This window comes from Grus americana, chromosome 5 (assembly GCF_028858705.1).
Source record: "Grus americana isolate bGruAme1 chromosome 5, bGruAme1.mat, whole genome shotgun sequence".
Taxonomy (NCBI): Eukaryota; Metazoa; Chordata; class Aves; order Gruiformes; family Gruidae; genus Grus; species Grus americana.
This window is the reverse complement of record NC_072856.1, coordinates 16,601,671-16,620,831: the sequence shown is the minus strand read 5'-3', so window position 1 is coordinate 16,620,831 and position 19,161 is coordinate 16,601,671. Positions and strand designations below refer to the sequence as shown.

Here is a 19,161-nt window from a genome sequence, read left to right as displayed (position 1 = left end):
TGAGAGGCCAGGTGAACTGAGCTGCTGCAGAAGGAACAAAGCTTGTTTACCACGTGGTTCCTCCTCCCCTGCTTTGGACGGAAGGGTGGGGGCAAGGCAGACCAAAGATCATCCCCTCTAACGATCCAAAGTGTTTTGCTCATAGCTCACACATGGAACAGGAAGGCTTGAATTGGAGCAGTGTAGGAACAAAATGTGAAAAATAAGAGACCAATCCCTCCAAACCCAGACACAGAGCCTGACTCTATTTAGCCAGAAACCCAAAGGCACTCGGGGGCTAAATCTGGCTTCTACTCCATCTCTGCCCATAGCTAGGAGAAACCTAAGCTGGAAGGGAGCAGCTGGCATATTTCAGTGACTGCACCAATGCGATCTGCCAACAATTTTATGGCTATTTGCAAGATTCAGATGAACCTTAGCTGGAATCAATCAGTGGAAATAAAATGCTGGCTTCCCTTTGAAGTGCAACACTCCTGAGAAATGCCAGATGTTGGTGTTGGAAGGTACTGCCCATACGTTATTCACTTGCCACTAATCCATTTGACAAAAAAATGTCACAATGTGTTGGTACAGCTGCTGACTACTCGTTGTTTTGCCAGTTGTAGATAATGGGCCCCAAACTGAGTCCAGCTCCTCTGGTCCTCTGCTTCCCAGACCCACACATGGTGCAGCTGCAGGCTGTCCCGCTTTATATCCTGGCAGGGTTGTTAGAGTGGCTGGAAGTTTTCATGCAGCTCTAAAGCATGAAATGGAGAAAAAGATCTGGGAAGCCAAGTGCTCCAGCAGGACACTTGTTTACATTTAAAGCATGGTGCTGTGGTGTAAAGGGCAGTCACTAAAACCTGCTGCTGGCAAACATTTCTTCATCCTAATACTCTTGTGTTGAGGGAGCTCAAAGAAGGGGAAGTGTCTCCATGCCTTTGAGGAGGACCAGATCGGACATCCACTGAAAGTTCAGCCATGGTGGGATGAGACAGGAACCCACAGGAGGGAGGGCGCTAGCGGGGATCTGGTCTGCAAGGTGAGGCTGGAGAAAGTGGGCAGTATGAAGGGGAAGGACAAGAAGTGCAAAGGAGGGCAACAAGAGGTTTGATGTTTCACAGAGCTATCGCACATCATGGGCACAGCACTGAGGAAACCAAGGAGGGATTTAGGACAAGAGCTGCTTACAGTGTTAGAGTACAGGAAAGGTTAGAGCCCTGCGGGCAGCAGGATTAGGTGGTTACTTTGCCCTAGCAGTGATGAGTGGTTTTTCCTTCAGTGGCATTATATGAAGAGTTCTGGGATCAGGAACTGAAGAATGTGTTGTCCTTCATGCAGGCAGCTGGCAACAAGGAGGTGGAGGAGAGGAGAACAGGATGTGGCAGCCAAGCAGAAGCCCAGAAGGGCAGGAGGAGTTTTGTAGTATGTGGTGAGGCTGGTCACAAACAAGTCAGCTCCCAGGTTTGCTCACTCAACACCCACAAATCAAGCCAGGAACTGGGGAAACCTGTGATGGCTGCACAGGGAGGGGGTGCATTTCTCTTGCATTTCTCAGCCTTTGGCTCAGCCCTGCAAACCACATCAGGCAGATCAGCCCTTATCCTCTCTGTCCGCTTCCTTCTGTCCCCCTGCCCCGGGAGTTTCCCCTCAGGCTGGCAATAAGGCCTTTCTGTTAGTCCCTGTCTTCTCCACCAAATGCATACATTGTTTCTAATTGCATGCTATCAAAGGAGGTGGATGTTGACACCATAAAGTATCATCTACATGCAGTAAGACACTAGTCAGAAAATAGCATATTAATAGTGGACTGAAACAGCAAAAATGAAAAAAAAGTCAAGCGTGCCAGGAGCAGGTTCCCAGGCTCTCACTTCCCTATAAAGCAATGAACAAATATCCTTTTATAAACTCATTGTCTCAAAAGCTATTTAAATCAGCCCAGTTTCCAGCCCTTTTTTTTCAGCCTGAAAGCCATAGAAATTGAACAGAAAATACATTTTTATCTAGTGTTTCCTCTTATTCTCCTGAAATTTTGAATTCCCACAAACGATGTTAAAAGAAAAGGTTGAATATTGTCAGTTGTCAACAACAGCAGCCTGCTGAGTTTTAAATAGGAGAAAATACATTTTGCAGGAGAGATGAAGGATGAAGTGGGGTGGGTGCACTTTATCTGCTAACAGCTGAAACACAATTCTTAACACTTCACTATGGAAGATGGTAGCTTGGATTAGCACGGACTGAGGCAGGCAAGAGACAGCCAGGATGAAGGCTGAGATTTTCAAAATGCTCCAAGACAACTTTTCTTCTGCTTAAGAAGAAAAACGTGTCTAAACCCACAAAGCAACACTTCTCAGTTGTGAGACTAGGGTCAAAAATCCAACTTATTTGCAAATTAAAACACATTAACCAGATACTGAATTGCCATGACTGGTTGACCTTCCTCTAGCACTAAATTGGAGAGGGAACTCAAGAGATATCCCAGCTACGTGGGAATGGAGAAGCTCAGAACAGTCCATGTTCAAAAAACGGTCATGGTGAGAATCGGGCCTTGAATGTTTTCCAAGCCACAGCTCAAGGACCAACTCCAGGAGGCAAAAGCAAAGCATAAGCAGCCGGGCTGAGGCGACCTGTGCTGAGCTGGGTACCCCTGTTAGGAGGAGGCCCATCGGTGAGAATACCAACACTCAGCACAGAGGGGATGGCACCCCAAGAGAAGGCTGGAGCTCCTCAGCAACATGCCCAAGCTTCAGCCAGATAGATCAATTCCTCAGGGCCTAGTCTAAACTCCATCAAAATCAGTAAAAATGTTTACATGAACTTTTAATGAGCTTGGGATAAGCCCTTGGGAAGCAGAATTAAAACCAGATTCAGAACATTTGGCCTTTCATATCTGGCCTTTCACATACTTCCCTCTCATAAAGAAAGAGCTTGTGGGAATCCCAGAATAAAACTAAATACTGACCTCATGAAAGGGGGGGGAAATAAGCCTTTGACTTTCAGAGCTGACAACAGCACAAGTGAGAAAAGTTCCCTCCTCTCATCGCATTTTCCAGTGGGACAGTCACAGCAGCCAGTTAATGGTGGGTGTTACATGAGATCCCTGTGCTGGTTAAATTAATTTCAGAAACCCCACCAGTCAGTTTGGTGAAGGACTCAACTGCTGCTGATTTCTTGTGACAGTCCAAGGCCAGAGAGAGTGTTGCCGCAGGCAGGTTCAACATGGCTTTAAATGATTAATCTAAATCATTATGTTCTAGTCTGCAAACTAGCAAAATAAAACAAGCTTGTTTTGCTCTGAGAGATGTGGATCTTTCTGTAGAGAAGACAGACCATTGTGGTAAGGTTTGTCCTTGATTCCCCATCATTTACATGTCTTGCAAAACAGACATGTCTTGTACAACAGGCTGTGTGATTCATACTGATGAACCTGCAAGCAGGACAAGATTTCTGATACTTTGGTTTCTAGCATTCACTTAAACACCTCCCCCAGGCTACGGGCTTGTCTATCAAAACATAAGAGTCCTCTCTACCTGTTCTCCACTGAGGACCTTTGCACCATGTGTCCTATTTCTGATCCTTGTAGCAAAGGGCTGACAAATCTCCTTGCAGAGAGATGCAAGGTAGCTACTTCCCGTAGCTACATGGGAGCTGCCAAGTGCCACATGCACTTCCTTCTCTTCCCCAGGGATTCTGCCCATGCCACCTTCCCAGTTCCAGCCAGCTAAGATGCTGTGAGCATGTGCCAGGGAACTAAACCTGCCCTAATTACCTCTCTGACCTCAAGAAAAGCTCAAGAGAAAGACTCATTCATGGTGTGACTCCTCTAACCATGATGGATTTTAGTCAAGGGATAAATGCTTCCCACTGCCTGGGGCTTAAGCTGTACATGAATAAACAAAACGCGTGGCCCAGCAACTCCTTACTAAATCAAGAGGGTAACAGCTGGACACTGTGGCATCCCTTTAGGACTGACACCGCACTCACCATGAATGAAGTAGCCCTGCTCCTGCCAGATGAGAAAGGCATCTCCCACTGCTGAGAATATGAGTCCCGCTAGGATGCGGCTGGCACTCCGGTGTGACACTAAGAAGTTAATTCCATGAGCCAGAAGGAAAACCCACAGGCAGAAGATGGGCAGACATTTGATGAGGGCACTGAACCAGGAGGGGCTGGAAGTTGGCAGCCAGAGGACAAAATAGACACAAGTGGCTTTAAAGAAGGGCACCAGTTTGGGGCCTTCACTCTTCACCTAAAAGAAACAAACATTAAAAAAAGAGATTAACAGGATCATCAGAAGCATCGGTGGAATAAACTGCATAACAGAACTGTCTCCTTCCTTTTGCAAGCTGCTCCTTCATGTATACTGTCAACTAGCAGCATTTCTACCCTGAGAAAGGCTGGTTGAACTTGACCACGATCCTCAGCTTAGGCCCTTGTGACCCTCTCTGCTAAAAACACTTCTTGGCTGTCAGGATGGGTTTTGGGTGGTGGAGATGGAGGAAGTTCTAGGTACTTTTTCTCTTTATTTGTTCTGCTGAAAACATTTAGGCTATCAGTCAAACTCCTCTGGTGGTCCTTGCCACCTATCTTGTGTTCAGATTAACCCCTTTTATACACCTCCTTTCCTGTAGCTGCGAAAATACTGCACTCCCCAGGAATATCCCAGCAGCAAACAAGCTAATAAAAGTGCAAATCTTCCCTCCCGTTTCAGTGAATCCTCTTGCTTAGCCAGCTGCACATCACCCTGAGGATACAATCTCTCTTCTAACCCATTCTCTCTCCTGCTCTGTAGCTTCATGCCTGGAGCTTGCTGTTGGCATCACCAACACGACTTCAAAACCCATCACATCAACCTCCCAGGTGAGGCTGTCACTTCCTCAGCTGACTAATATCAACATCAATCACGTATTGCTTTGTTCTAGCATTACACTAATAATATCCTGCCCATATTGCAGGAAATATTTTGACTCAGGGTTCTGTTGTGTAAATCCAGACACAAATATGCAGCATGAGCACTAGGCTACTCGTAACAAAGTCACAGCAGAGGCAGGGTGCGTATAGCTACACACTCCACAAGCTGGGTCTGGTCTTACCATACACTTAGCTGAGACCACTCCGGAGAGTGGTAAGATACATACTGTGTTCACCTGCCCTCCTGTGATATTTCTGCATTTTAGTGCATGTGGGGAAAACCCTGCATGAGAAACAGATGTACAATTTTATTTTCTCCTGGAGTGCAGCTGAGGGCCAAAACAAGGAGCAAAGGAAGAGACCATGATTGCCTCATGTGCCTGCACTGTTGATGAGCTATGTCCTGGAGTCTTTTAGGAGGCCTGTTTCCTCCTGCAGCTAAGGCAGTGCAACCTCCAGAGCTCCCCTGCAAGCAGGGGTTCACTCTCAATCTTCTAATCTCTTTGATCAAGCAAAATTTAGTTGCTTAGTATCATGACGACTTCCCACTGTTCATGGCCAAAGCACTCAGAGGCCTCGTGCACTGGAGAAGGACATGGAGGAAAATTTAGAGGCATCAGAGCTGGGTTCACACTGCAAAGTCCATCAAAATCTGAACATCCACTTGTGACACTCTAGGGTTGTTTATCTCATGCAAGGACCCCATGCTCCAAAAACATGCAAAAGAAACATTGGTCTTTTTTTCCAAATCATTTGGCCCCATTTCTGCTTCCTGCATCATGGGACATTGCCATGACACAAAACCGTCTTCCTTTGATGCCATGTGCCTTGCAGATAACTAGAATGGCTGAAGGCTGCACAGCAAATATCTCCGTGCTTAATGATGCTCATTTAATAAAGCCTAATCTCATCAAAATTCAGGAGCTTTTACAGACAGAAGCAAAGGGAATCAAGTAAAGCTGGAAGACAGAGGCAGAGGCGGTGGAGGGCATCTTCACATGTAGTATCTAAAAAGGGAATGCAATCTCTGAAGCAGCAAGACCATAAATAAAGGGCATCCCAAGAAGACAGTGCTTTCAAAATTGTTCTCACATCTGATGGAAGGTTGCCCGGCATATCAGCAGTTTCTTAGCAGTAAGGTATTTCATTATTCCTGTATACATTATTCATAGGCTATTGCCAACACAATTTTTAAACACTCCATTAAACAACCAGGCTACACAATTCACTCACAAAAAGACATCACCAAGCTGTTAACTTTCTTGTATTACATGGGGAGCCCATTGTGAGTCCTGTACTTAGGTTGTCTAAACTAATCACCATTTACCACCTCTTGTTGACATTCCTTGGGAGAGTTCTTGCAGCAAATAACAAATAACCTTGAAATAAAAGTCATAAAAGCCCACGTAGTCTCACAGCACTGGGGGTGCCTGGGAACTATCAAGTGTTGTAGGGAGAAGAACGGAGCCAAGCTTCCCCCTCCTTTGGGCCTTCTGAAGTGACACATCAGGCTCTGACTATCCCCAACCACCTCCAAAGACAGTGCCCAGCTTCAGCTCTGCCTCCTCCCCTTCTATGACTCTTTTTTATTAAAAATGTAGTTGATCACATTAATCCTCTCAAAATTGGAAACAACAGATGACAGCGCTTCTGGCAGGGTCTCCTCCTCTCCCCCCCCAACTGTGGAGGATACCCCCCACTCCGTAATGAGCCCGAGATCTTCAGCACGGAAAACTAAACCTCCAGAGCTACAAAGTGTGAAATAATTTGCAGCATTAGCAGTGCTCCAGGTCCCCGTAACAGTCTCAGCTAAGGTAGGTAGTTTTGTATCTCTGAAGATAAAAGTTTATGCTGAAAGATATTGCTTGAGTTCAGCCTTGTTTGCAACACATCACAGAGGCACTGTTAGAAGCATGCAGGAGAGTATTTGGGTTAATAAACACAGGAAGTTTAATTTAATACCCCATATTAAAAGAAAAACACCTGCTAGGAGCAGTTGCCATTACAATCACAGCTTGCCCTCCCCTGCGTGCATGCATGATGAGACAGGTTTTAATTACACTTGTCATTTTCCCCAGGGACCTTGCCTTACTGAATATAAGATATGCACTTGTGCAGAAAGATTACGTTTGCTTGGTAAACTTAAAATTACCATTTCTTACTATTTGAATGTGAATTTCCCAAGCCCAGACAGCATTATTTTAAAATAATGGTTCGTATTATTTCCATCCTAATAACAATTAAGGAATTTTTCAGGCACAAGGGATCAGATTTCAGCCTCAGTTACTCACCTGTAACCCTGGAATTTACAGTGTTACGGAGTCCTCGTATAAGAATAACCCTGTGTATTGAGAAGGGCTACAGACTTCTCATCATTAATGCTTTATTCCTTTACACTTTTTCTCCAAGTGTACTTCAAATGAGTTATTTCCAAATATGCCCTTTCCCATTACTGAATGCTGCAGCTCAGTGGAGCCCCTGTGCTGGCTCCGACCAAAATGAGTGCCCCAGGAGGGACACCACTTGCTGAAACAGAGGTACCTGCGCAGCTGAGGGCTGGGCAAGCACATCCTGCTGGGATGGTGTAGCACTGGAAATACTCGGGAGAAGTCTCCCAAGAAAAACTGAGGCAACCAGAGGGTGAGGCTGGGGGACTGCCCTCTGTTTGGACATGTGGCTGAGGCTTGGGAAGAGGTGATGGGGCAACTTGCCACCTGGAGGACAAGTCAAGGCTGGTATTGGGAAACCGTGTACCAACACAGAGTGGAGGCTGTGGCTTGAGGAAAGCACATAAGCCATGACCAGACTTGCCTGTACCTCAGGGAAGGTAACATTATTTCTTGGCTGCATGGATAAATTGCATCAAACCACCCATCTCCTTTGCACCTGTGTCTCAGACACAGAATGTGAGATGGGGCTGTGCTGCGGTGTTGGAAAAGGAAGCGGGTGACAAGGTCCTTTTTGCTAATGTCTGCGACTGTCATGGCTGGGTTTTGCCATTTTGTTACCAATTCTATTGCATTTTTCTTCCCACTCTTCTACTTCCACTGCTAGTTTACTCTGGGCTGAAATGCAGTACAGAAAACATCTTGAATATAATGACAAGGCACTATTTCCAAGTTTTGAATTTCTAAACTGAGCATAATTTAGGGCATTTTCTCAACTGCTAGGACTATTAAGTTACTTAGGGCCTTTAAAAATTAGTTTAAATTGCTGTAAAGGCATTACCTCTGTATTTGTGGAATTACAGTGAAAGTATCATTTATTAAATTATCTGTATCCAACCAAATGCAATGAAACCCTCCAAGACTTAGGCAGACTAGGAGGAAGTTGTGTCCTGGGTCTCACCAAGAGATTATGAACCAGATGATCTCCAGAGGTCCCTTCCAACATCAACCATTCTGTATTCTGTAATCTTCAAACAGAACATGGTATTGGCACATGTGTGCCAATATCTCTGGCTTGGATATCCACCTCTCTACTAGGGATTCATAGGTTTACAGTATCCCTTCTTGTTTAGTCTGTTCTTATTCTGCTCCAGTTTGAAATATTGCTCATTTCCTTGTTGCTGTTGTTCATCAGTGACAGGTGAGACGCTATCACACAAGTATTACACCAATACCAATCACAGCATGGTTGGAAGATGTCTTGAGAGGTTAGGCTAGCCAATGAAGAAACACAGTTACAGGAGAAGTGGCAGACCTGAAGAAGTAACTCTGGGTAATAAGGACTGACAAAAAGTTCCCAATGTGCAAAATACAAGATGTAGCACACAAAGATGACCAAAAGCTTCATACAACAGCTCCTAAGCTATACCCGCAAATTAGTTATTGGTGACTCGCCAAGAGCCCAGGGGTCCCTCCTGGATGATCTCTTCTTTCGCCTCCTCGCTATGCAGCACTAGGAGATGCTCATGATTCACATCTGTATAAACCAACATTCACTACGGGATATGACCTAGGGAACATCTATGTTGCTCCTCAACAGCACAGATGGCCTGACTGCTGCAGGCACATAACCAAGCCCAAAAAATTACAGCTAGCTCTTCTACCCCAGAATATGCTGCATCCACAGAGGAATGGCTACATTTGTAAGCCAGTGCCATGATTTTCTTTAATGTTTTGGAGCCACTTGTCTGTATCTACATCACATGTGGGATGAAGAAAATCCAGCTGCCACAGGGAGGGATGCATCTTGCTCCCGAGGTATAGAAGGACGTCAGAAGCTTGTTGCTTTGAAATGCTAAGTTGGACAAAGTTCACTGTTCCTAAGCCTTGCACTAGTCCTAGGAAACAATGTGGAGTATTCCACTGAGCAACACTTGAGCACAACTGTGCGCACTGGCCAAAAAAAGCTGGGCCATTGTCCTCCACCCATCCCTCCCAATGGCCCCAGCTAGCTGAGTACCATTTTGTGTATCCATGGCTGAGCTGTTTCTCCTAGCTTCTGGCATCCTGCACCATGGATTCAGCCTTGGTTCTGCCCTACTGTGACAATAGCTCTTATCCCCAGTTGTACACCAAAAAAATCCTTGTGTGGCTTTGTTGCCATGAATTATGCTGCCACTGCAAGCCCATGAATTCTCTTTCCCCAAAATATGTGGCTCTTTGGAAAGCACTGATGATCCTCTGTGTAGTCCAAGTCATCGAGGGAGAGCTGCTTCAGCCTGGAGATGGACAGCAGTTAGGACAAAGTGTATATATATGTGCACAGGCTCTTATCTACAGAGCAATAGGGAACAAACACAGTTCCCCATCAGGCTGAGCCTACAGAAAACCCATCTTTGTGCTTAACCAAAATCAGTAGACCATAAGGAGAAGCTTGTGTGTGCACAGATCCTAGCCAGAGGCAGCCAATTTTCCCCTGAATTCAATGACCCATCAGCTTTTGCTGAACCAAGGAGGAACGCAGCAGTGCTGGGCAATTCCTGGCCACAAACCTGCATGAGCTGTTCCCACCTTTGCTCAGATGGTGCAACATCAAGCCTTCTGAATGTGTACACACTGAAACTGATATAAAAGAGGGAATTTTTAGGCAGTGGGGCAGATGCATGTGTGATAGGGAGGATTCGGCTGTTCAGGACCCAAATTCACCACTTGCATCTTCCCTTTCCTGGGTGGACACAGGGGCCCTCGCAACAACCAGCCTTGGCATGGTACCTCCCTGGCCACAAAGCAAAGGCTCCAGTGGCCACTTTGGCCGCTCAGCTCTGCATCCCTCCTGGGCGGCTCGCAGACGTGAGAGAGGAGGAGACAGATGAGATATAAAGGGGCCAGCCAACCGGTGCTTTTCACTCCACAGTGTTGCTGAAATATTAGGGCTGGCTGTTACAGCCCTAACTGGTACACTCTGGTGAGTGTAGGTGAGGGCAAAGTGCTTCACCTCCAACTCTGCTCTCCTGCAGGAGCAAACATGCTCCTGGGGGAGAACCAATTGCCTTTTGTCAAGGAAGGCACTAGCTCATACATGCCCCAAGTTGCTCCTGAATAAAATTCTGAGAAAAAGTGCTTGTTTATGGAGGGTGGTGAAGAGTTACTGAACCAGCCAATCAACCTGCCTGAAATACTGTGTTGGTGCAACATATTTGTGCAAGCAAGGTATTAATAAGAAGGTTTATGTTTGTGTTGGAGGTGCCACAGGCCAGGCATCCAAGGCAGATGGCTCCTGAACAGGTTCCACATGCTGCAGGAAATTCAAGGTGATAGATAAACCTTCCTCCCCTCAAGTAGAGACAAGACCATAGAGGCTTCATCTAAAATGAAGTTGTAAAATAGCTAATAAATCACCCAAGAGAAGATGGTACATAATTTACCTTTGGGAGAATGTGTGTGCTGATAATCCTCTGTCTCCATCAAGCTTGTGCCATGCAATGAGTTTTGCCAGGCCTTGTGGTGCTTTATGGCAGGTACTGGTGGTCCCCAGCACAACTCAGGGCCTCCCATTTCTCCAGTAAGGGTAATGCAGTGAAACTCATCTTGTGTGTGGCTGCCCAGCCAGACCTGTTCACAAGTGGTCAAAAAATCGTGGTTTTGTCTGACAGGAGAGCCACCATCGTTCAGCATAAGCCAGAAGTAACAGAGTTCAGCGTGAATGCTTCCCATCTGCAAAAGGACCATCCTCCCAGCTCAGCCACATAGGCAGGAGCAGTGGGTCCAAGGCAGCTATTCCACCCTGAGAGTCTCTTCAACTCCTGCAAACTAGGGTTGGTTTGTTGGCTTCCCTCATCCCTCCCTCTATCCCAGCAGCCTGGGTACTTTCTTCCTCCCCATGGCATCACCCCCCCAGTTAAGCAAAGTAAGCTTCAGCTGCCCTTGCCAGCTTTGCTCCACAACAGACTGACACAGAGTTGAGACCTAGAAATAGTTGACTTCTTTTTCTTAAGACCAAGCTATGGCTATCTGCCAGAAAAATACAATTAAAAATTTGGCACAAGCCCTCACAGTCCTTGGGTGAACTCGGATATATTGCTGCACAAGTTCTTGGCATCAGAAAAGTCACCCTTTGGTGAAGGCACAAGGGAGCAGGCAGTGGGTGAGGATTAATCAAACTGGCATCTAAAAAGGGGCCCTGTGCACGTCTGGGCTGCTCCACACACAGCTGCACACAGAAACAAGAACCGCAGCAAAAAGTTTAATTTCCAAGCCAAAATCCTGCCGGACTTGCAGTCACATCAACATTCAGCCTAATCTCTGGATTAACCATGGGGGGGATGAAAACCTATCAGCACTGAGGTTAAAATCTTCCAGACAAGCATCTTCCCCTCAGATGCAGAAAGAAGGGAGGAAATTTGGAGCGGCAGTTTCCCCACAGCTGCCCGGCAGCAGGGCAGATGCCGCTTGGCAGCAGGGCAACATTTGCCTGCACCAGCCTCTCCCAGGGGAAACTGCAGTTCAAGTCCCTGCAGCGTGGCAGCACGCCTGGGCACAGCGAGGGCACGGCACGGCACAGCCACCCAGCTGAGCGACAGCAGGCAAGCGTCAAGAATGGGATGTTTTGTACCAAGCCAGCTAGGGAGCACGTGAGCAAGGCTCATCGTGTCGTGGGAGCGCCAGTGATGCAAGATTGCAGACGCGGCTGTTGCAAAGGCCTCTTTCCTGATGTTTGCTTTCCCAGTGTGATTTCTCCGCCACAGACTGCTGTCTGTCCCTAGCCGTAGGCACTGCTCAAGAGAAGTCTGAGTCTGTGCTACCCAATGCTTTACCTTAGCCACGCTGTGATCTACCACCAACCCCCCTATCGTCTGTTGTATGGGAATAAATTTCTAATGGGGATTGTCTAGGATAGGTTTAAGGAGAAAACTGCACTGAACACACAATGCACGAAGGTATTTAAATGAATGGCTCAGGAAAGTAGAAGAAGCTTTACACAAGCTTTGTGGCCTTCTCCAGAGGATAACAAAATAGATACAACCGTGAATCCTTGTGCAGTGGTCAGGGAGGGAGATGAGAGGTAACAGGCAAAGACGGCAGGCAGCCTCCACTTCTGCCCCTTCCCAAGTTAAGGCAGGAGGAGCCAAACTGCCACTCACATAGAAATAGCAAAGGCTGTGTTAGCAAAGCTGCAGTAGGAATACAACAGCAATCCTGTCTTGTCTTCAGCTGCTTAATGAAGAAATTAAAAAATGCTGGGTGCTGAGCAGTCACACTGACTGTGCTCACGGGGCTGCTGAAGAGGCCAGTTTGGCTCAGCAGCCAGTGTGACCTGGGAGCTCTTGGACATTGCAGCTCTCTGCTGCTATACCCACAAGTTAAAAAAAAAAAAAAAAAAGTATCTGCAACCACCTGGGATGTAAAATAGTGGGGGAAAAGGTCACAAATAGGAAACTGGAGTCTTGCCTTCAAAAGACTCCTTATAGGAGGTCTTAGAAATGTGAGGGAACAGTCCCATAACAGCCTAAAGTAGAGGTAGGTGGTTCTAAAGCCAAGGAAATCATCCCCACCGCATCAGGGCACTGCCTGTGCCATGTGTTGCATCAGGACTCCACTCCTGCTTCTTGCCTTTTAAACCATGACATTGCCAAAAGCTATCTTGAGAGTCTGGACCACGGTGTTCCCTCCAGCAATTAAGGAAGTTACAGCATCCATAAAGGTATCTCCTGTACTGAACAGAAGAAGTCATGTTAGCTTGGCTAACTGTGGTCAACAAGCTACGCAACAGTGTCTCTGGGATCATCCTCCACTATGCAGGACTGACTGCCAGGCGAAGTGAGATATCGCTACACCAGCCAATTCCTTACAAAGTCACTTGGGGTATCTGTCCTTGGCTTTCTGGGACTGCAGGGAACCCTTCAAGATGGCAGAGCCTTTCTTTATTAGATGTTAACTCATAAAAATCAAATTACAGACAAACCCATTTCACCCTGAACTGAAGACTCAGCTTGGATGTATGTGTTTTTGCCAGGGCTTGTTTTGTTTGGGTTGGTTTTGCTTTTTTCCATTATGAAGCATCATCTGCCCTGTCTACCTGGCACAGGACCCCAAGCAGGGCTGTTTTAAAAACCTTTTCTTAACCTGCAGTAGTAATGATTGATTCCACATCTATAGCAATCCTATAGCTGTCAGCACTTTTGGAGATTGCCTTCTGAGTATGGTCATCAATGTACCATTGCCAATGACCAACAATGTTAAAGCAGTCAAGAATTCAAATGTCTCTGCAGGGCTGTAGGAGCTGTCACAGACTCATTCTTTCAGAGTAGTCCACTGGCTCTCAGAAAAGAAAGCAAAAAAAAAAAAATAGCATTTGCCTGCCAGCATATTCTCTCAGAGCAAAGATTGCTTTTCCCTCGTGGGATTCCAGATCTTCCTTTTTATGCAGCAGAAAGCAAGCGTCTTCGAACATTTCCTTTGCTGTAACACTCGCAAAAGAACCCCTTGCAGATGTTTAAAAACCTGAACTACAATGGGTCTGTCTTTTCATTTTGCTCATCAGAGCTGCAGTGCTGGCACCGCAAGGGCACGCACCATTCCTTGGTGAGCGAGGTCAGGTGGGGCTGCGTCCCCTAGTGCTGCCCAGGATGTTGGGGGGATGCTGTGAAGCCACAGGGAACTTCAGGAACCAGCCAGCCAGCACCCTGAAATGTGCACTCGGTGGCTGTCCCAGGCAATTCCTTTCAGGATGGGAAGGGGCAGTTATTTGGCTTGTCACACTAAAATCCAGATAAAAAAATTCTACTGCTTATAGAAAAGTCTCCGCAACTCATCCTGGGGATGGTTTCCAGGCTGCGAGCACACGTTCTCAGGAGACTTGTCATTATTTATATCACACTCTTCTGTGAAAGAGAATGCAGATTTCTGTTACCCAGGAAAAAGTAGTGCTAGGTTTCATGTTGCTCTAAGCATTACCTTGGAGGGGCTGAGTAAGCCCAATGTGCTGGCTGTGGGGCACGGGACCACAGCAGAGAGCAGCATCCCCTTGCCAGGCTCGTTGCTGCAGGCAAGTGCCACACACTAACATCTGCCCCACAAGCTGTGTGGCAAGACGGAGGTCTCTCTCCAGTCTCTCTGAGATGGGTGGAGACCCAAAATAAAATGCCCTGGCAGAACTGTCAGTTCTTTCCTTGTCAGCACCAAGGGCAGGCTGAGCCTCTCGGTAATAGTAGTGAGGGGTCTGCACACAGAGTAATCTGTTCCCAGAGCTGAAATCCACCTTTTGCCTTCACTCCCCCATTTTCAGCCTTATTTCCACCCCACAACCCACCATAACATTTATGTACTTGTTGGAGGGCCACAGCCACCCCATCGCTTGACCACACCAGAGGGGATGCATGGAATATTGGGTGCTCAGGGGGAACAGGCTCTTGGCAAAGCTCTACCCTGCCACACACTGCTTTGCTGGGAGGGATTGGTATTTGGGAGGAAAGGAAGACCCTTCCATCCAAAAGCAACTTCTTCAGCAGAGAAGACCTCATTTTACCTACAATCTATAGGGAATAATGCATATCTAAATGAAGAGTGTTGCAGGCATTGGAGCTGTCATAGCCCCTTACAATAAGAGCTAAAGAGTCATTACTGTAACAGAGAAGGCAGGTAGCACATGCCAGGCTGCACAAGCCCTGCTAGCCATTCCCAAAGACGCACCAAGGGTGAACCCGCCTCCGGCACCCAAAAGGCACTTTTGCGGCTCACCTTTTTGGCTCACACACCAGATTTGTGCACACCTGGCAGGTGAGGCTTTTGCAAAAGCAACAGGGAGGCAGAACCGAGAGAGGAGGGGAAGGCGAGTGCCAGTGGCTGGGAAAGCTGGCAGCCCTGTGCAAGAGATTTTTGCTGTACAAAACTTCACAAGGGACTGCAATAAGATCAGCAAAATCTGGCAAAAGCAAGCAGGGCTGTGCTGGGAAACCTGGGAGGGTCAGCTCAGCTTGTCTTGTGCCTAACAGAAAGCTGAATGAAATGCTCTACCTGCGTATCATGTCCTGCAGGCTGAAAGCATGTGAAACGCTGATGTTAAAGAAAATTAGAAGGGAAAATAGCAATGTACCCCAATAAAGATGTGTATAAAAAAGCAGCAGCCCTCCCCATGCTATCATGGGACCAATATGCTTTAAGAGACAGGAGGAAGTAAGGTCAAAGTATAACAGTGGAGTCAGAGATTTTATTTCTAATATCTATTCTTGTGCCAAGATGCTGTGACCTGGGCAAGTCAGTATCAGACACAAATTAAATGAAGATAAATTGGACTTGCCCAGCCAATCTCTACAGATGTGGGGTGGGCAGGTGCAAACACTAACCTGCACAAACACTAACCCACACACTCCCAGGATTCACACTAATGTATCAAGGGTTTCACTTGCAAAACCCCTGCTGCAATCAGGCTGCAAATACAAATGTGGACCACGCTCACAAATGAGTGTGCAGCTGCTTACCAGTGCTATGCTCTTTTTTGAGGGTGCAAGTCCACAGATGCATGGGACATTAGCCAACTGGAAACTTCCCAAATGTCAATTAAGTGATAAACTTGTCATCACAGTCCCTTTATATCAGGGTTGCAGGGAAAAGCCATGCAATTTGTTTAGTGTCTCTTGCAATGGAGCACAAGTCAGCACTGCTATCCAAGCACTCTGGCTGGCTCTGATTTATGCCGTAACAAAACCAAAAGACGCAAGGAAATAGGGATACGGCAGCCAAGCTGCGGTCACAGGCTCTCAGCCAGCACAAGCCCAGCTCTGCTGAAGCCATGGGATACAAAATGACTCATGTAAGGCTGAGGATCTGCCCCGTGTGTCTAGTATGTGCCGAAAAATGTGAAGCTCGCTTAACTTCAAACTTAATCTCAAGCAACAATTCAATCAGAGGCTGCTTGCCACTAGCAGAAATAAACTCATTTTGATACATAATCGGAAATTTAATTCCTGATGCCAGCTGGCGCCATATCTGTCTGTAAAGCAGGTGTCTGGCGAGGGGCAAAAAATGAAACCTCACCATTCAAACTTGACAAAAGTCCCAAAGCCAATTCAGTAACAAGGCTTGTCTCATCTCTCCTCACTCTTGGAAAGTACATGTTTTGCAGTAATCTATAGAAATTAGTTTTTGGAAGAAAGCGTAGCCTGCTGGTGGAAACAAGGCACTTCCATAAGCTCACAGCAAGGTGAATCAAAACAGCCACCATCCTCATTAACAGGCAGATTTGCAACACAAGAGTCACCTTGCAACATTAAATTAACAGGAGAAGAGACACAAGTTGCACTTACCCAGAGAAACTGGGCCCTGTGCAATTCTGGGGCTGAGCCAGCAGTGTGAGCCCCTGGACTCTCTGCAGGTATCTGAAATCCTTTCCACCCCAGCACACCTGCAATCTTCCAGGAAAGCTCTTGCCCAACCCACCTACTACCTTTCAGCTCTGGTGGCGTGTTATCTTCTCCTAGAGACAGTTTTCACCTGGATATTTGTTCACGTTCAGCATTACGTGAAGGGATGCTCCAGACTGACACACTTGTCGTAAAGAAACCTACCATTAGCTTAAATGCTATTTAGATTATGGCAGTATAAGAAATTAATATAGGAAGGGCACAAGTGAGCTAGAAGAAGCAATAACCATCACCTTCATTTTTGACATGCTAAAGTAAGCAAAACCTACATCTCTACTGTAATTACAAATCTATTGGGCATTCTGTGACATGAAGGGCAGTAGGAAAATTAAGTGCTAACGTAATAGCCACTTAGGCCTCCGGGAGGGAAGGGAGTTAGATAACTAATAATCTTTTCACTGTTCAAGAGTTTCCACATGCTAGCAGAAGACAAGTTCCAGATGCCACGTTTTTCTCAGAGTCTAATTTCACTGGAGTTATTATTTCCTTAGTATTATGCAGTTACCCACAGAGAAAGATAACTTTGGCTCTTCTGTCGCACTCTGTATTTTGGATATAGATACTTGAACAGGAAAAGAGAACAGAAGAAACGCATCTCTCTCCATTCAGAGGAATTATGGGTACATACAGGCTTCTGAACTGGACTCATAATCTTAATGCACAAAGCACACTTTGAACAACAGACACGTGTGACTTGAGTGATACACTTGAGTTAATGAAGCCTTTAATCTACAGCACTGCCTGCAGCAGCAATCAGCACTAACTGCTTAATGCAACCACACTGGGACTGGGAGGAGCGTGAGAGAAGCCTGCACTTTCTAGCCTCCAATTTCAGTTACCCATATCTTAAGCCCACCCTCTCATAGCAACAGCTACAGCAAAGAATGTCAATGTCATAGGAAGAATGTGCAAGTTCAGTCTGAAAAAAATAAATCATGGCATGTAACACTATACCTGGGCTCTAGCTGGCATAAATCAGCACAGCTTTTTGCTCAGAAGGACCAAAGCTTTTAGGCTTCTCCCAAAAGGTGTGACTGGCATAAATGTTACTAAGAACCTGCTAAGCTTATCTAAGGTAATGATTCCCTCCCTTACTTCATTGAGTTCAGATGTTTAGAAATCTTTTCAATAATTCATTTAAATTGGCTTGGTTTTTATACAAGTGCCATATTTCCATAATTGTCTATGTGGTACATAAATGTACATGTTTACAAGCCTCCTGCGTAATAAAATCCCAATTTATGATGTATTTAAGTAATCGGGAAAATTACAATGAAAGCAACGATGTTGGGTATAAACAAAGAGAACAAGTAAAATTAACCTCTCTACCGTAAGAGTTACTTCTGACTTAGATGGTTGCTTTATTCATTAATGCAGAAATAATACATCCTCTATTTAAGAAGCAAAGGCTGAAATAGTTCAAAGTGTGATCTGGCTTTCTTGTTTTCAACAGCAGTTTGAAGATTATAGAGCACACTTTCTAATAATAAACCTTTAAAACTATGCTTAGACCTACTACTGCTACAATTGCCTATAACACAGTCTCTAACCATTTTGATTTGCATCAGGTTTCTATATTCATCTGGATCAGTGCGGTTTGGTCCCTCGTCAGCAACTCAAATGATACCCATCCAATTCTCCAGCCCTATTCAATATTTGTTGCTTGTGATTACCTTTCCAGATCATACCTTTCAGGTTTTTTTGCCCAGTTTTTGTAAGTGACCTTCATACCCCCTTGCCAGTGACATCCTGCATCTACCCAGAAGGTCAACAAGGGCTGTTCCCAGGAGGATTGCTGGCTGCTTCCCACCTAGCAGGGAAGGGGCCAAGGGCTCGACTTGCTTGATACAGCCAAAACAACATATTCTTCCCCAAATCAGTTATCTCTATGATGCAAATACATCAGAGGACAAAAGGGAAGGGTTGGAGATTGTTAATATATGGCTTCTGGGGAAAAAAAAAACCTGTCCCAAACAGGGAGTTTCACCTCCCTCCCACACATAGGGCTGTGCTAGGCCAAGTAAAAGGTGTGATGGGGATGTTGTAGGGATGAGAGCTCATCTTGCTCAAAAATACACACCAGTATTAACTGCCCCCCAAAAGAGACCTATTCCCAGCCAATTAATGTCTTTATATTTCCCATGCCCTGTTTTCCTCAAGGAAAAGTGTGAAGCCCAATACTAAGTTTAGCCCTAACTTTAGGGGAAAAATAAGGTCCCTTTGAGCCAGGAGCATTATGTAAATGTCAGAATGACTGCATATCTCCAGGCTCGTCTCCTACACACTTGCAGCCCCTGCAATCATGGTGCCTGCTGGGCAGAGAGGTCCTTAAGGCAAGGGCTATCTCCCACAAGCTCATGCTAAAGACCGCTTTACCAATACTGAAAAGGAAAGAAAAAAAGGAAAAAAAAACCCCACAGGACAAAAATCACTAACAAGGCAGTCTCAGAAAGGACTTTTATTAA

At 45.9% G+C, this 19,161-nt stretch overlaps 1 protein-coding gene across 1 annotated transcript in view; it reads right to left on the bottom strand.

Annotated features, from left to right (window-relative positions):
• Nucleotides 1–19,161, bottom strand: part of TMEM86A (transmembrane protein 86A) — a 29,896-nt gene that overhangs the window by 7,233 nt on the left and 3,502 nt on the right. The window contains exon 2 of the mRNA XM_054828825.1: nucleotides 3,964–4,228. Within this exon, the coding sequence (XP_054684800.1) occupies nucleotides 3,964–4,228 (265 nt within the window). The remainder of the gene's footprint in view (nucleotides 1–3,963; nucleotides 4,229–19,161) is intronic.